The sequence below is a fragment of the Saccopteryx bilineata genome, chromosome 11, assembly GCF_036850765.1.
Source record: "Saccopteryx bilineata isolate mSacBil1 chromosome 11, mSacBil1_pri_phased_curated, whole genome shotgun sequence".
NCBI lineage: Eukaryota > Metazoa > Chordata > Mammalia > Chiroptera > Emballonuridae > Saccopteryx > Saccopteryx bilineata.
The window spans coordinates 44,802,775-44,821,018 of NC_089500.1; the positions used below are offsets into that span (position 1 = coordinate 44,802,775).

Consider the following 18,244-nt stretch of genomic DNA (forward strand, 5'->3'; position numbering starts at 1 on the left):
CATCTAGTATCTCCCTAAAATCACATAATACAGAGCCTCAGAGAAGATGTTACATGTCAATCTGTCTATTGAAAATGAGATACAATATTTTAAATGCAAGAGCATATTAAGACACTGATCTAAAAAGTATCTGACAAGCAGGCATTCTGTAACTAGAGAACAAGTGAGATTTTAGTTCTCAAGGCCAACTGGAAAGTTAAAAAGGCAAGATCTTGGTTTTTTACATAGCTAAGAATACTCATAATTAAAAATTCAACCCCCTTTAAATACAAAATGATCTTGCCCTTCTCTGAACTGCAAAGGAAAGCAACACAGGATATGCGTAAAACTGCAACTCTATTTGGTATCTTTATTCATAAAGTAGTAATTAAAAAATCTCTTCTCCACCATAGAAATGTTACCAAAAATAATGATAGCAAAGCCCTGGCCATTCACAGGATAATCGTAAAGCATGAAGGCTTCCCAATGTAGGCATCAAAATATTTTTGTCTTAAACTATTTTAGAGAAATCTCTCTGAGTTACTGCAGACTCATTTGTCTTAAGTGCAATTTAACCTTTAAAGTTCATAACAATGAAGCTAATCCATCAAGAAGAACTTCCTGGCAGTTAGGTAATGGAGGTGGCCATAGCTATCATCCCCAACATTAAATGACTCCAAACAGCTATGTCTCTTCACAGTTCCTCTGTCCTGCACCTCTGTACTCCTCCATTATCATGCTTCTGCAGCCTACCAGCCATGATCCACGTCTCTAATTGTCTACTTTTAATCTTGCTGGAGATTTGATAAACAGATTTTTAAAGTTTGCCGTGATGTTGTATCAAGTTAAGAGTGTGTCTAATCAGTGTCTAATCAGTGTGTGTCTGATTGTGTGTCTAATCAGTGACTCCCAAATTACATTATCTTTACAGCACAGGCTCCGTATCATCTATATACTTTGCATATTAGAAGCCATTTCTCTGATATTCCGCATCTTTACTATAATGAAAGTAAATGCAATTTAAGATCCATAATATTTACCTTCTAGCATGTTTCTAATTTCTTTGTCATGAGTGACTTCTTTTGCTGTCTGTCCACTCCCATTAACAATAGTAGTATCAGCATTATATTCTAAGAGAAGCATTACCAACTCCTAAAAAAGAGAAATTATTTTTAGCTATTATTAAACAAAGACTTTATTATATTTCTTTCACAAATTACTAATTACTACTGAGTTTCTACAATAGAAAAAGGTACTATGTAGGAATTTTTTTAACACCAGTTTTGTCCACAGTAAGTGAAAACTAAGTAATTACAATAAATTGAATACTATAACTCAACTAAGTGTAATAATAATTAACGATGGCCTAAATAATTGCCATTGTGCAATTAGCAGAGACATTTCTAATTTCTAAAATTTATTTTTAATATTTTTAACCAAATTGATTCATGTGATCAAACTAATTAATGTTAACATATTTAAATTATAGATAGTACATTCATTTAACATTATTCTTCCAATGCCATTTGAAAAAATAATTTCCCCAGCAGACCCAGATTTTTAAAAATTAATTTTGATGTTTATAAGAAATAGAATATTATTTCCTAAATTGATACAGACTGACAGGATATACCACTATTGAAGTAGTGGTATTCATCTTTATTATATGCAGCTTAAGTGTCTGTTTGTCGCCGATAGCTTATTGGTTGCTTGCGTAACTGTACTAGCCAATGGGGTGAAGTTGCCATGGCATTCAAATAGTCCCGCCTTCTGGCATGCCACCTCACAAATTGAGGTTAAAGATTGGAGCAATTATTATGCTGTTAAGAAATCTTAACACCAGAAGGGGTCTTTGCAATGGTACAAGACTAGAGGTTCTCCAATTGAAAAATAATGTCATAATAGTCTTGACTATGTCATTCCAAGTGACCCCTTGCTCAAGCCAGTGACCTTGGGCTCAAGCCAGCAACCTTGAGTTCAAGCCAGTGACCACAGGATCAAGTTAACAATCATATGCTCAAGCTGGTGAGCATGTGACCTCAGCACAAGTTGGTGAGCCCACACTCATGTCATTCCAAGTCTTTGACTGGCTCCTCTAAAGGTAAAATACATATCATTCCAAGAATTGATTTGGCTCCATCTCAAACAGGGTTGCCGTTTCAATTGAGACATAGACAATTTCCTGTAAAACTTTGCTATGACCATCAATAAGTCTCAGGGCCAAACGCTTAAGCGTGTTGGCATTTTTTTACCTGAGCCTGCATTTGGACACGGTCAACTTTATGTTGCCTGTTCAAGAGTTCGTGAAAGAACGGACGTAAAATTAAAAATAATTGATGGTCCTCTGCAAGGCAAGCTTAAAAATGATGGAAAGATCTACATAAGAAATGTTGTGTACAAAGAGATCTTTTACATGTGAATTAACATTTTATTATTTAAATCACCTTTATTTATTGAGCTAGCGGTGGCTCTTAAGAAATGTACAGCCAGTGGTTTCCTTCATTGCACTCTACTTTAAGCAATTAAGCAAGTAGAAGGGGGAAACCCTGTGGGGCAGTAAGCAAAGGGGCATCCTCGCCACCTGCCCTGGGTAATTCAGTTTGAATTAGCAGACACCTTTGCACAAATCATTTTAATTACAATTTATAATATCTAGAACAGCGGTCATTTCGTATGACCGCCGGGCTTTCTAGTTTATCATAAACAAATGATCTCCTAAAGTCAATATTAATGTAGAAAAAAACAAAACTCATTTAATCTAAGTGGCCAACTGTCCTTCAAAGAATTTCAACTATATTAGTAATACTATATACAAGTCCAGTATCACTGGTCCTGTTCAGTTATACAACTTAACAAGACAGCAGAAATGGAGAGGAATGCTGGCAATTTGCAGGAGAACATTAGAGCTCTGATGTTTAGTTTCACCAGGATGTGCAGCCCTGTGGCAGGGGGACGGTGGTAATATGTGTTCTCCAGTTCACACTGAGGCAGGACAAAATGCAGCACTACTCTAACTTCTAGGATCATGGTGCAATGATTCACATGAATTTCCCATGAGTTTAATTTTTAAAAATTGTAGTAAAATGTTTATTTTGTTAGCAAAAGAGAAAAAAAGAGAAAAAGACAGGAAGGTAGAGAGATGAGAAGCTTCAATTCATTGTTGCGACACTTTAGTTGTTCACTGATTGCTTTTTCATACGTGCCTTGACCGGGGAGCTCCAGCTGAGCCAGTGACCCCTTGCTCAAGCCAGTGACCTTGGGCTCAAGCCAGCAACCTTGAGTTCAAGCCAGTGACCACAGGATCAAGTTAACAATCACATGCTCAAGCTGGTGAGCATGTGACCTCAGCTCAAGTTGGTGAGCCCACACTCAAGCCAGTGACCTCAGGGTTTCAAACCTGGGTCCTCAGTGTCCCAGGTCGACACTCTATCCCCTGCACCACCACCTGGTAAGGCTGTAGTAAAATGTTTAAAAACAATACAAAAAACACAGACAAAACAAACAAACAAAATATGCACTGTACTAGTCATTACATGATCACAATAAACATTTTGGTGTATTTCTTTCTAATTTTTCCCATGTATAAGCTTGAGGATTTTTTTAAAACAACTTTTTTATATGATATAGTTGCTTACGCTATACTCTTTTCATCTAATATGTTTTCCAGGATATTTTATAGTGTCTATAAACAGACTTTTCATGGCTGAATATTAGTCTATAAAATGTGCTACCACATTTTATATATAGAGAAATGGTTAAAAAGTCTAATTTCAATAAAGTGTATTCTTATAAAGTATCTTAGCATTTCCTATCATTTAAAAAGTAACATTCTGGGAGAAGTTTTCATACTTTATATAAATAGTTCATGTTAGGAAAGTAGGAGGAATATGTTGGTATGCAGATGACACACTGAGGTGTCTATTGATACCGCTTGCCCTATTTTGACAGTTAAGTGGACAAGTGTAGCAAGTCCAGCCCAAGAAGGGCATGGCTACCAAGGGCTAAGACCTCCAGAGGGCCTGAGTCACACCACCAGGTATGCCATGCAGACCAGATGTGCTGGCTGAGGGGAGGAGGAATTGAGACTGGATAGCAGAGAAGAGAGATGATTCAGGTGTGACCCCCTCAAGACCAACTATAACAACAGGGACTCTAGTCCGTCGCACCCATTTTTCTTACTAAATTTCAGCCAGAGTAGCAGGCCACTGGAACTCTGAAGAAGCAGCTCCTAAAATGTACAAACAGGTGACACTGAGTGGATAAATGGTGGGCTGTGGTCAAAGCTGCGATGCACCACCCAGATTCCCCCTGAGGAATAGAGGGCTTACTCTCCTTGACGCTGGGCATGCCTGGGAAGCAGGCTTCAGTTGTCAACCACTTCAGATAATGTTAGCTGAAAAAAGCTGCCTCATGCAAGGTCATATATCCCCTGCCCAGGGCAGCCCATAGCACTGACAGACCATCCTGGGGTCAAGCCCTCTCACCTCAAATCAGGACAGCTTTGAAAGGTCATCTCTTCTGCAAAGCTCCCATACTGGCCTTTCTTAAGGATACACCACAGCTTGATTTCAGCTTCTGCCCACTCCTGCTCCCACCCCTACCTCGCTTCTTCCTTCTAGATGCGTTCCTGATGTGATCCGTAGCACCCTGACACACCAGGTACACACTAATCTCCACCTCAGTTGGCATACTGGAAAGCCCAACCTACAAGAAATATTTTTGTACCTGTATTTCAAGGTGGTCATTTTCCATTAGATGAAATGTGTCAAGTTGTTTGAACAGTGCCTGACATGTAATAAGTATTTAATCCATAAGCATGAGAAATGGCATCCCAGGGAACAAGACAGATAAGCTTATATAAACCCCAGGATTATATGATCATATATATGTGAGCTGAGAGAGTCACAATTCCTGAACCACAAAACATAGAACTTGTTTTAAAAGTATTCTCAGCTCTCTTAGAAAGCAGTAAAGTCAAACCACAGATCAGTACCGCAATCCAATCATTTACTATAGTAATTGTATTCCTATTTTAAACTGATTACAAAAAATGTAAAAACTTCAGAATTCAAACTGCATTTGAAATATAAAGGAACAAATGTTAAATACATCTGCATTCTGGTATATTTTTATTAAAGAACACTAGGGGTCACTAATGTACCAAGAAAAAGCCCAGTGGTCTCGCATAAAATTTTGGCAGCTGTATTTTATATATTCCAAAGGACAAGAATTTAAAATGCTCTATAATAAACCAAATCCCTGTTCAACTAATCATTCTATTTATTAATTCACAGAATCTTATTATCATAGATCATTTATTTTCATGGTAAAAGATTACATCGAAATAAGGATTTAACTCCTTTCATAAGTATAATTATAAATTAAACTTTTTGCACAATTCATTCATGCTTAGCTATTTAGCACATAAATTTTTAATGTCTCCTATGTGATGTAACCATTTAGCTTCAGCCAAATTTTATTTTCTAATACAAGAAATAAGAATATATGCTATGGTTCAAATCTAACTAAGGTCCAACCTAGCACAGACTCATGTTGAGTTCAAGAAAATAGCCTGAACAGGCAGTGGCGCAGTGGATAGAGAGTCAAACTGGGACATGGAGGACCCAGGTTTAAAACCCTGAGGTCACCGGCTTGAGCGCAGGCTCACCAGCTTGAGTGAGGGGTTGCTAGCTTGAACATAGGATAATAGACATGACTCCATTGTCGCTGGCTTGAGGCCAAGGTCGCTGGCTAGAGCAAGGGGTCACTCCCTCTGCTGTAGCCCCCCAGTCAAGGGATATATGAGAAAGCAATCACTGAACAACTAAGGAGCTGCAATGAAGAATTGATGCTTCTCATCTCTCTCCCTTCCTATCTGTCTGTCCCTCTCTCTTACTTTCTCTCTGCCCCTGTTAAAAAAAAGAAAAGAAAAGAAAAGAAAAGAAAATACAAGTGCCCTGGTCAGTTGGCTCAGCAGTAGAGCATCAGCCTGGTGTGTGGAAGTCCCAGGTTTGATTCCCAGTCAGGGCACACAGGAGAAGTGACCATCTGCTTCTCCACCACTTCCCCTTCCCGCCTCTCTTTCTTCTCTTCCTGCAGCCATGGCTCAAGTGAGCAAGTTGGCCCTGGGCACTGAGGATCACTCCATGGCCTCGCCTCAGGTGCTAAAGTAGCTAGGTTGCTGAGCAACAGAGCAGCAGCTCAAAATGGGCAGAGCAGCAGCTCCAGATAGGGGTTGCCAGGTAGATCCCGGTCAGGGCACATGCAGGAGTCTGTCTCTCCACCTCCCTGCCTCTGACTTGATAAAAAAGAAAAGAAAAGAAAATAGTAGAAGTGGTCAAATATATAAAGAACAAAGCATGGATAAGAGAACTGGCCTGGTCCAAGTACTTACAGAGATGAGCAGTAAGACATGGTTGGTGCTAGTGGATGACACAAAAAAATGAAATGTGTTAATTCCTTGAAAGCATCTCTGCAATCTAGTAGCAGAGTTGAGACTTAAATAACAATCATTAGAATACAAGGTACAAGATGAATGAAAGTGATCTCATGCATGTAGGAATAGAAAAGCACAGCTTCCTTCTGGTTGCAGGAAGTCAGGAGAGAATTCATGGAGCCAGTGTATGAGCTGCACTTTCAAGAATGGGTAGACTTGAGCTGTGTGGAAATAGATGGCAAAGAACTTACGTACACAGAAAAGAATGAGAGGTGCAGGACTCTAAAGGGAAACAGTAAACAGTTTATTTATTAACGGCTAGGCAAATTAAACTACTTGAAATCCCACAAAGTCTAGCATAGCAACTAACCCCCTGCCTTTATTTATTTTACTCTTTTACCACAGAAGGTACTTTATTCTCAGCATTAATAAGACACTAGATGGTTCACAAGTGTCAGCACATTAACAAACACACTGGCTGGTTCTAAGGGTCAGCCTTGACTGAGCCCATCTTCCTCATAAAGACACTACAACACATTTCAAAGTCAGACTGCACTACCTAATACACAGACAAAATTGGCAGACAGAGAAATACAACCCAAATGAATCAACAAGAGAAATCCCCAGAAAAAGAACTAAATGAAATGGAAGGAACCAAAGTACCAGATGCAGAGTTTAAAATGATGATTTTTAGAATGCTCAAGGATATTAGAGCAATAATGGATGTCATAATGAGTACCTAAATAGACAGCAAGCGTCAAAAAGGACAATGAAATCATAAAATAGAACCAGTCAGAAATAAATACAATATCAGACATCAAGACTGCACTAGAAGAAATCAACAGCAGGCTGGATGAAGTGGAGGATCAAATCAGTGATTTAGAGGACAAGATAAACCAAAGCACAGAAGCAGAGCAGCAAAAAGAAGAGGCTCAAAAAGACTGAGGAAACTCCAAGAGACCTCTGTGACAACATGAAGAGAAACAACATCTATATCACAGTGGTTCCTAAAAGAGAAAAGAATAAACAAGGAATAGAGAACCTGTTTGAAGAAATCATAGCTGAACATTTCCCTAAATTGATGAAGGAAAAAGTCACACAAGTTCAAGAAGTACAGAGTCCCATTAAAGAGGAACCCAAGGAGGCCTACACCAAGACACATCATAATTAAAATGCCAAAGTTAAGGGACAAAGAAAGGATACTAAAAACTGCAAGAGAAAAGCAGTTAATTACCTACAGAGGAGCCACCATATAGATGACATCCAACTTCTCAACAGAAACACTTGAGGCCAGAAGGGATTGGTAAGAAATATTCAAAGTAATGCAGAACAAGAGCTTACAACCAAGACTACTTTATCCAGCAAGGTTATCGTTTAAAATTGAAGGAGAAATAAAAAGCTTCCCAGACAAAAACAAAAACAAAAAAAATACAACTCAATATCTCTGATGAACACAGATGCTAAAATTCTCAACAAAATATTAGCAAACTGGATCCAGCAATACATTAAAGAGATCACACATCATGATCAAGTGGGATTTTTTCCAGGGAGACAATGCTGGTACAATATTTGCAAATCAATCAATGTGATTCATCACATAAACAAAAGGAAGGATAAAAATCACATAATTATATCAACAGATGTAGAAAAAGCATTTGATAAAATCCAGCAACCATTTACGATCAAAACCCCCTAACAAAGTGGGAATACAGGGAACATACCTCAACATGATAAAGGCCATCTATGACAAACCCACAACCAACATCATACTCCATGGGCAAAAATCAAAAGCAATCCCCTTAAGATCAGGAAGAAGGCAGGGGTTCCTTCTTTGACCACTCTTATCCAACCAAGTTCTGACAGTCCTAGTCACACCAATCAGACAGAAGAAATAAAAGGCATCCAAATTGGAAAAGAAGTAAAACTATCATTATTTGCTGATGACATGATACTGTACTTAGAAAAACCCTAAAGTCTCAGCCAAAAAACTACTAGACCTGATAAACTGAATTCAGCAAGGTGGCAGGATATAAAATTAATGTTCAGAAATCAGTGGCATTTTTATACACCAACAATAAACTGTCAGAGAAATTAAGGAAACAATCCTCTTCAATACTGCAACAACAGCAGCAACAAAAAAAGTACCTAGGAATAAATTTAACCAAGGAGGTAAAATACTTGTACTCAGAAAATTATAAGACATTAAAAAAAGAAATCAAGGAAGATACAAACAAGTGGAAGCATATACAGTGTTCATGGATAGGAAGAATAAACATCATTAAAATGTCTATACTACCCAAAGCAATCTATAAATTTAATGCAATTCCTATTAAAATACCGATGGCATACTTCAAAGATAAAGAACAAATATTCCAAAAATTATATGGAACCAAAAAACAACACATATAGCCTAAGCAATCTTGAAAACAAAGAATAAAGTGGGAAGTATCACATTTCCGAATGATATCAAGTTATATACTACAAGGCCACTATACTTAAAACAGCTTGGTACTGGCATAAGAACAGGCATACAAATCAATGGAACAGAACAGAAAACCCAGAAATAAACCCATGACTTTATGGTCCATTGATACTTGACAAAGGAGGTAAGAGCATACAATGGAGTAAAGAGAGTCTCTTTAATAAATGGTGTTGGGAAAATTGGACAGGTATATGCAAAAAAATGAAACTAGACTACCAACTTACACCATTCACAAAAATAAACTCAAAATGGATAAAAAATTTAAAAGTAAATTCCGAAATCATAAACATCTTGGAAGAAAACATGGGCAGTAAACTCACCAATATCTCTCGTAGCAATATTTTTGCTGATGTCTCCACGGGCAAGTGAAATAAAGGAGAAAATAAACAAATGGCAAACTAAAAAGCTTTTGCACAGCAACAGACAGCATTAACAAAATAAAAAGTCAAAATAAATAAACATTCAACCCACACAATGAGAGAATATATAATATTTGCCAACACATCTGTAAGAGGTTAATAACCAAAATTTATAAAGAACTTCTAAAACTCAACACCAGAAAGGTAAACAATCCAATTAATAAATGGGCAAAGGAACTGAATATACACTTCTCCAAAGAGGACATACAGATGACCAACAGACATATGAAAAAATGTTCAATGTCACTAATCATCATAGAAATGCAAATTAAAACCACAATGAGATACCACCTCATATCTGTCAGAATGGCGTTCATTAACAAATCAACACAGAATAAGTACTGGCAAGGGTGTGGAGAACCCTCCTGCATTGCTTGTAGGAACCCTCCTGCATTGCTTGTAGGAATGCAGACTTGTGCGGCCACTGTGGAAAACTGTATGGAGATTCCTCAAAAAATGGGACTGCCTTTTAACCCAGCTATCCCACTTTTAGGAATATATCCTAAGAATACCAAGTCTCTGATTCAAAAGAAGATATGCACCCCCCATGTTTATTGCAGCATTGTTTACAATAGCCAAGATCTGGACACAGCCCAAGGGTCCATCAGTGGACAAGTGGATTAAAAAGCTGTGGTACATACACACAATGAAAACTACACAGATGTGAAAAAGAAGGAAATCTTACCTTTTGCAATGGCAGGGATGAACCTGGAGACTATTGCGCTAAGTGAAATAAGACAGGCAGAGAAAGACAAATATCATAGGATCTCACTTATATGTGGAATCTAATGAACTGAGGAATGGAATAGAGGCAGAGGCAGGGTCACAGGGAGCAGAGGGACAGCTGTCAGAGGGAAGGGCGATCAGGAGACAGGATCAGAGAAGGTGAAGGTATTAGTAAAATCACATGTATAACACATAGATACAGATATCAGGACAGCAAATCCCAGAGGGAATGCAGGGAGGGACTTAGGGGGAGGGGGGTAAGGGGGGTGTAGTGGGGGGTTCATTGTTGGGGTTGAGGGTTTTATATTGAGTGGGACACTTGAATACATTTTAACACAATAAGTAAAAATTAATAAAAGATAGAATAAAATCTATAAGAGCAACTAAAAAAAACCATACTGGAATGGTGTCAAAGGTCGTACTTCAAACAGGTTTAGCACGTAACTTAAAGGGCTGATTCATGATAATTGATATAAAAACTAGTTAAATCTAGTCACGAAAATAATGAAAAGTATAAAATGTAATAAATTTATTTTTCAACTCATAATAAATATACCCATCTTCCAATTATAAGATTTTCAAATAACCTTTAGGGATGTTAGAATATGGTCAACAATCAGAATACACAAGAAATATACCCTATGTCATGGTTAATTTACCAAATCATCCAAATAACCAAACAATTACCAGGAAAAAGTAGTGAAACAACTTTTCACTATGGTGGTGTGAAGAGATCAGAGAACTGTCATCCTAAAAATGAGTTATAAAACTGGACAAAATTACAAAACATCAATTCATGGTGCAGAATCTCCACTAAAGACAAACAAATTGAGGAGCACAATCAACAGGACTAGAACTTCAGATAAAAACATCAAGTCTTTAGGCTTCTAGTCATAGGCTACTCCCTTCCCCCTCCCCACAGAAGTCTGACCAGGCCAGGGTTGGCAGAGAAAACCAGTAGCTTTGCTGCCAGAAGCAACTGACTTGACTTAAAGCAAAGGGCCAAAAGTCACTGTCAGTAAGAGCAGCAAATTCAGTAGGAAACAAAGAGGAAAACCTACAGGTCTGGTAGCATGAGGCTGCTTTTCCCATTGAAGTGTATTGGTTTTCTGTTGTTGCTGTGATAGTTAGCACAGAGTGGCAGCTTAAAGCATCACAGATATGTACTATGTTAACAGTTCTGTAGTCAGAAGTCCACACTGAGTCCCACTGGGTTAGAATCAGTGTCAGCAGGGTACATTCCTTTAGGAAGCTCTAGGGGAGAATCCATTTCCTTGCTTGTTCCAGCTTCTAAAGGCTGCCCACATTCCTTGGCTCATGGTCCCCTTTCTCCATTTTCCAAGCCAGAAATGTTGCAGCTCTCTGACCATTCTCTCACAGGCTCATCTCCCTCCCAACCCTGACTCTTCCCCTGCCTCCCTCTTACACTTTTAAGGACCTTTGTGATTACACGGGGCCCACCCAGATAATCCAGATTAATGTTCCTGTCTTAGTCAGCTGATTACCAACCTCAATTCCATCAGCAACTTCAATTTTGCCTTGCCATGAAACCTAACATACAATACCACATTCTTTATATTTGATAAAACAACCAAACAGAAACTGATTTGTTAAGAATAACAGCCTTATCAACTAACTTAAACTAATGTAAATTTATAGATACCCCACATTCCAAGAACTCAAGAAACATTCTCCAGGATAGAAAAAATGCTATACCATAAAGAAAGTAGAAAATATGTTAAAATGAAAACAAAAACACATGTCCAAATTTATTGTATGTAGCTAAGAGGGAAAATTATAGCTTAAAAAAAATGCCTCTGTGGCCCTCACCAGTGGCTTAGTAAATAGAACATAAGTCCAGTGTATAGACATCCCAGGTTCAATTCTGTCAGGACACACAGGAGAAGCAACCATCTGCTTCTCTCCCCCTCCCTTTCTCCTTTTCTCCCTCTTCCCCTCCTGCAGCCAGTGGCTTGATTTGTTCGAACATCAGCCCTGGGAGCTGAGGACAGCTTGATTGGTCTAAGCATGTCTGTCTCAGGTGCTAAAAATAGCTTGGTACTTGAGCATCAGCTCCAGATAGTGTTGCCAGTGATTCTCAGTCAGGGCTCCTTGCACCTTAAAAACAACAACAACAAAAAAAAAAAAACAAAAAAAAAAAACCTCTACTGAAAAAGAATAAATTCAAATCAATAATCTAAGTCTTTAATGAACAAAAAAGGAGAAAGAATAGAAAATGAAACAGAAAGTCAATGAAACCAAATACTGGCTCTGAAAAGATTTTAAAAAAAAGAAAAGATAAATATTTATGCAAACTAACAACACAAAAAGAGAATACACAAATTACCAAAAACTGGAGTGAAATATTACCAATCCCACAGATATGGAAAGAATTATTGGAGAATATTATTAACTTTATGCCAACAAATTAGACACCTTAGGTAAAATGGAAAAATATCTAGAAAGACAAAAATAACCAAAACTGACTAACGAAAAAACAAAATATCTGAACAGAGGTATATAAAATAATTGAATTGATTTAGTAATTTTTTTATTTTTTATTTTTTTACAGACGGAGAAAGTGACAGATAGGAACAGACAGACAGAAAGGGAGAGAGACAAGAAACATCAGTTGTTCGTTGTGGCACTTCAGCTGTTCATTGATTGTTCTCATATGAGCCTTGACCAGGGCACTACAGAGCAACCCCCTGCTCAAGCCAGTGACCTTAGGCTCAAGCTGGTGAGCTTTGCTCAAACCAGATGAACCCGCACTCAAGCTGGCTATTGCAGGGCCTCGAACCTGGGTCCTCCACGTCCCAGTCCAGTGCTCCATCCACTGCGCCACTGCCTGGACAGGCAGTATTTTATTTTTTAATTAAGTGAGAGGCAGGGAGGCAGAGAGACAGAATCCCACATGCGCCCTGACCAGGATCCACCCGGCAAGCCCCCTACCAGGTGGTGTTCTGCCCATCTGGGGTCCCTTCTCTGTTGCTCAGCAACTGAGCTATTTTTAGCACCTGAGGTGAGGCCATGGAGCCATCCTCAGTGCCCGGGGCCAACTTGCTCCAACTGAGCCATGGCTGTTGGAGGGGAAGAGAGAGATTGAGAGAGAAGGGGGGGAGGAGGGATGGAGAAGCAGTTGGTAGCTTCTTCTGCATGCCCTGGCTGGGAATTAAACCCAGGACTTCCACATGCCAGGCCAATGCTTTACCACTGAGCCATCCAGTCAGGGCCTGATTTAGTTAATTTAAAATCTTCCTACACAGAAAGTCTAAAATACAGATGACTTTATTGGTGAATTCTATCAAATGTTTAAGGAAGAAATATTAATAATCCTTCATAAACTATTTCAGGAAACAGTGGACTAAAGCAGTGGTCCCCAATCCCCGGGCTGGTCCGCAGAGAAAGAATAAATAACTTACATTATTTTTGTTTTATTTATATTTAAGTCTGAACGATGTTTTATTTTTAAGAAATGACCAGATTCCCTCTTTACATCCAAGACTCACTCTTGACACTTGTCTTGGTCACGTGATACATTTATCCATCCCACCCTAAAGGCCGGTCCATGAAAATATTTTCTGACATTAAATCGGTCCGTGGCCCAAAAAAGGTTGGGGACCACTGGACTAAAGAATATTTCCCAGCTCATTCTATGAAGCAAAACAAATATATCTCAAGACAAATATATCTCAAGAAAACTACACAGCAATATTGCTCATAAATACAGATCCAAAAAATTACAACAGAATATTAGCAAACAGATTCCAGCAACATATAAAAGGTATTATTAACAACATCAGTGGGATTTATATAAGAATGTAAGGTTGGCTTAACACCCCAAATCAATTAATGTAATTAATACACCTTATTAATGGACTAATGAACAAAAATCATGTATCTCAAAAGAAAGGAAAAACATCTGTCGTGTATTTATGGCAAATATTCTCAACAAACTAGAAATAGGAAAAAAGCTTTCTCTTTTTTTAAAAAAAAATTTATTTTTTTATTATTTTTTTTACTTTATTTATTCATTTTTAGAGAGAAGAGAGAGAGGGAGAGAGAGGGACAGAGAGAGAGAAGGGGGGAGGAGCTGGAAGCATCAACTCCCATATGTGCCTTGACCAGGCAAGCCCAGGATTTCGAACCAGCGACCTCAGCATTTCCAGGTCGATGCTTTATCCACTGCGCCACCACAGGTCAGGCTAAAAAAAAGCTTTCTCAATCTAATAAAGAACATTTAAAAGACACTTATAACATCATGATTACTGGTAAAAGACTTGATATTATTCCTCTGAGATCAAAAAACAAGGCAAGGATTTCTGCTCTTGCCATACGCATTTCAACACTGTACTGGAATCTAGCTAGTAACATAAAGAGGGGAAGGCACCCTGATAGGGAAGGAAGAAGCACATCTGTCTGTATTTGCAGCTGATATGATCAAGTTCATTGAAAAGGCCATGGAATCTACCAAAAACTAATAAAACTAATAAACAAGTTCAGCAAGAAAACAGGATATAAGATCAACATTTTAAAAATCAATTGTTTTTCTATATAGTAGCAAAAAAATGTCATTTCTTCCAAAATTCATCTACAGATTTGAGACAACACAATTTCTATCAAAATTCTAACGGATGTCTTTAGATAAACTGAGAGGCTGATTCTAAAATTTATATGAACATACAAAGTTTTGACTAAGAATAGCCAAAATACCTTTTTAAAAGATCAGTTGGAAGACTTATACTATTCAACATCAAAGCTTAATTATAAAGCTAGTGTAATAAAGACAGGGTGATCCTGGTGTAAGGGCAGGCATACAGAGCAAAGGAAGAGAACAGCAAGTCCAAAAATGAGCCCTTACATTTATAGTCATTTCAACAAAGGTACCAAGACAATATACGTAATGGGCAGTCTTTCCAATAAATAGTGGCTAGATTTTTTAAATGTGCTATATCAATTCAATGAAATATTATTCAGTCATAAAAAGGAACTAATTACTGATACATACTACAGCATGGATGAACTTCAACAATATTATGCTAAAAATTCAGATACAAAAGTTTGATTCTATTTATGAGGAATTTCTACAAATAGCAAATATCTATAGAAAGAAAAAAAAATCACTGGTAACCTGAAGCTTGGACTAGAGGCTGTGAATGAATGCAAAAATGAATGCAAATGATTATGAGGAAATTCTTGGGGGAAAAAGGAAATATTCTAAAACTGGACTGTGGTGATGGTTGTAGAAATGTGCAAACCTACTAAAAATAATTGAAATGTACATTTATAGTGGGTGTGTTTTATGCAATGTAAATTATTTCTCTATGAAGCTGGGTCTGTTTGTGTTTTGAAGAAATAATCAGGGGCTCTGGCTGGTTGGCTCAGTGGTAGAACGTCAGCCTGGCCTGTGGATGTCCTGGGTTCAATTCCCGGTCAGGGCACACAGGAAAAGGTACCATCTGCTTCTCCACTCCTCCCCCTCCCCATTCTCTCTCTCTCTCTCTTCTCCTCCTGCAAGCATGGCTTGATTGGTTCAAGTGCATCAGCCTGGGCAGGCTCCGTGGAGCTTCCACCTCAGTTGCTAAAAAGTGCTTGGTTGCGAGCATGGCCCCATATGGGCAGAGCATTGGCCCCAGACGGGGGTTGCCAAGGCGATCCCAGTCAGAGCGCCTGTGGCAGTCTGTCTCCCTATCTCCCCTCCTCTCACTTGGAAAAGAAGGGAAAATAAAAGAGAAATAATCAGGAATTCCCTATCCCTGCATTACACAAGCAGAGACTGAATGAGCTCCTATCAGGGTTCCCAGATAGGAAGTCTCCATGACCTTCATATTTGACGTCACTGTCCAACACTAGGAGCTTGTGGCCTTTTGACCCAAAGAGTTAGTTTATACATTTCTGTGTCTTCCCAGTTGCAATTCATATGGTTATAAAAGAAAAAACATTTCTGACTGCTGTTCCAAACATTTCATTTACAAACACTGAATACAGAATGTGTTTCACCTTTCGTCCTGTAAAGGCAGCTCGATGAAGTGGTGTGTCTCCCATGTCATTTAATACGTTTACGTCTGCACCAGCCTAGTAAATATAAATTTTTAAATATCCTTCACATATTAAGAAATATACAAGGGTAAAAATAACTTTTTAAAAAATACATTAAATATTTCAAAACTTAAACTCATTGTTAATTGGCTATCACTAATAAAGATAAGTTCATTTCACAGTGACAGTAAATAAGTAAACTTCCTAAAAGGTAAAAATCTACCTGATAGATAGAAAAATAGTTAACTCTTCTTTAAAAATCTATACACCTTCATTCAACTTTGAAAATCATTTTTTGAAAAAAGACAAACCATCTCTGAATGAAATACCGTATCTTTGCCACCAATTTAATAAGTTTTCAGGGGGAAAAAAGATGCCATCATTTAAATGTACACATCAATTTTAAGATGCGACCCAACTTCAGAAATAACAGTATGTGAAAATTAATCACAGAATTGAGAAATATGAGCACTCTTATATAGTGCTCATTAAAAATTTCTGGAAGGATTTTTAATTACTTAGGATGTACTTTGGTTATTTTTCTTAACTGTTACACTAAAATAATTGAAAATATGTAATATCTTCATTAATTCACATGTCTACTCTTGCAATTTTAAAAAGTCAATACTGTAAAAATCAAATGACTAGAATTTTAATTAGAAATTAACCGAATTCATGTACTGTATTTAGTAAAGAACATTAGTGTCTTTAGTAACAAGCTATTGCTTTAAATAAACCATTATGTTAAAGCCATAAATACCTTTAGTAGATCCTGGACCACTTGTCTATGTCCAAAATAACATGCTAGATGAAGAGGTGCCCAGCCCAAATTAGACTTACTTCTTCCTAAAAATAGAAAAAAGGAGGTATTTTTAGATGTAATTTAGGTAATTTTACAATCAAGTTAATTTCTCTGCGCCAGGCTACTTTAATGCCTAGGCCAACACTCCCTTTCATACTGCACTGCTGATGAGTGGGGGGGTGCGAGACACGACAGACTGAAAAGGGTAATAGTGTCATGGATTAGAATTGATAGGACCCAGGCTCTGCTGCCACTTTCCTAAGTCAATGTCCTCATTCCGAAAGGGTGGAAGGGGCCATGAGGGGGTTACATTCAAACTAGATGATCTCCAGTAGCTGTTGACTCTAAGGTCCTGAGTCTCTAACCATCTTGCCATCATCTAGCAAAGACGTGGTTTTCTTGACACAGTATTTCATGAAAAGAGCCTCTCTTTGAAAGCCTGTAACATGGGAAGGTGGAATTGATCATTTTTTTCCAGCAGCATCTGGAAAGCTATAAGCTCCCTAAATAGTGATTTAAAATGGAGTCTTGACTTCAGATAAAATCTCAGGTAATAAGGATATTGGGTTACCAGAGTCAGCTTAGATAACAAGAACCAAAATTAAAGACAATTAAATGTGAGATCCTAGCAGCAGAACTGGGAAAAGGTATAAAACAATCAAGTATTGCAAAAACAGAAACTACTGCAATTCAATTTAGCAAACAAGAAAAGGGAGGGGAAGGCATTATAGCCTAGAGTTGAGATAGTTTCAAAAGCTTACCAGAATTCCAAATCAGGCTTGACAGGATAGAGCCTCTCAAATCCCCTGAGCCCACCACCCTGGAGGGTCTATCTAAGTCTGAAAGGGCAATCCTCGGAAGGAGCTGGTGCTTTAATGCCTGCGTTCGGTGCCTGGATTTTAGGTTTGAGCCAACCTCAGCCACAAACTTCAGTGTACCCAGAACAGGTCTCTAACCACTCCCTGAGGGGCTGCCAACACCAACTGTCCCTGTAATTGTTTGACATTTTCCCAAATTTCCATATCTATTGTCTCTCAAATGTGTGCCCTCTGGATTCACAGGGAATGAATCCTAGAGCCTTAGTCTATTTCATGGAACATTTCTTTTACCTTTTGTTCCTAACTGAAACCTAGTTCCTACTGATGGTCATTCTCTTTTACCCCACCCTCGGTGGAACCTCCCGTCATTTGCACACCCACCGGTCCTCACAGAACAGAAGTCATGTGGACCTTCCCATCAAAATCCAATGCCGTCTCTGGTCAGTGACTTCACTACTTTATGACTTTTGCCAACAAGCCAGGGCTACAGCTCCCTCAAACACCTCTCTGCTGCCCTCTAGCAGCTTCCTAGTGGTTTAACCC

General features: G+C 38.2%; 1 protein-coding gene across 3 annotated transcripts in view; it reads right to left on the minus strand.

Annotated features, from left to right (window-relative positions):
* OSBPL1A (oxysterol binding protein like 1A) overlaps positions 1 to 18,244 on the minus strand; it is a 264,920-nt gene that overhangs the window by 204,414 nt on the left and 42,262 nt on the right. For all 3 annotated transcript variants that reach the window (XM_066246326.1, XM_066246325.1, XM_066246324.1), the window contains 3 exons: positions 16,842 to 16,927; positions 16,043 to 16,117; positions 1,020 to 1,131 (listed from right to left, as the gene is read on the minus strand). In XM_066246326.1, coding sequence (XP_066102423.1) covers positions 1,020 to 1,131; positions 16,043 to 16,117; positions 16,842 to 16,927 — 273 coding nt within the window. The remainder of the gene's footprint in view (positions 1 to 1,019; positions 1,132 to 16,042; positions 16,118 to 16,841; positions 16,928 to 18,244) is intronic.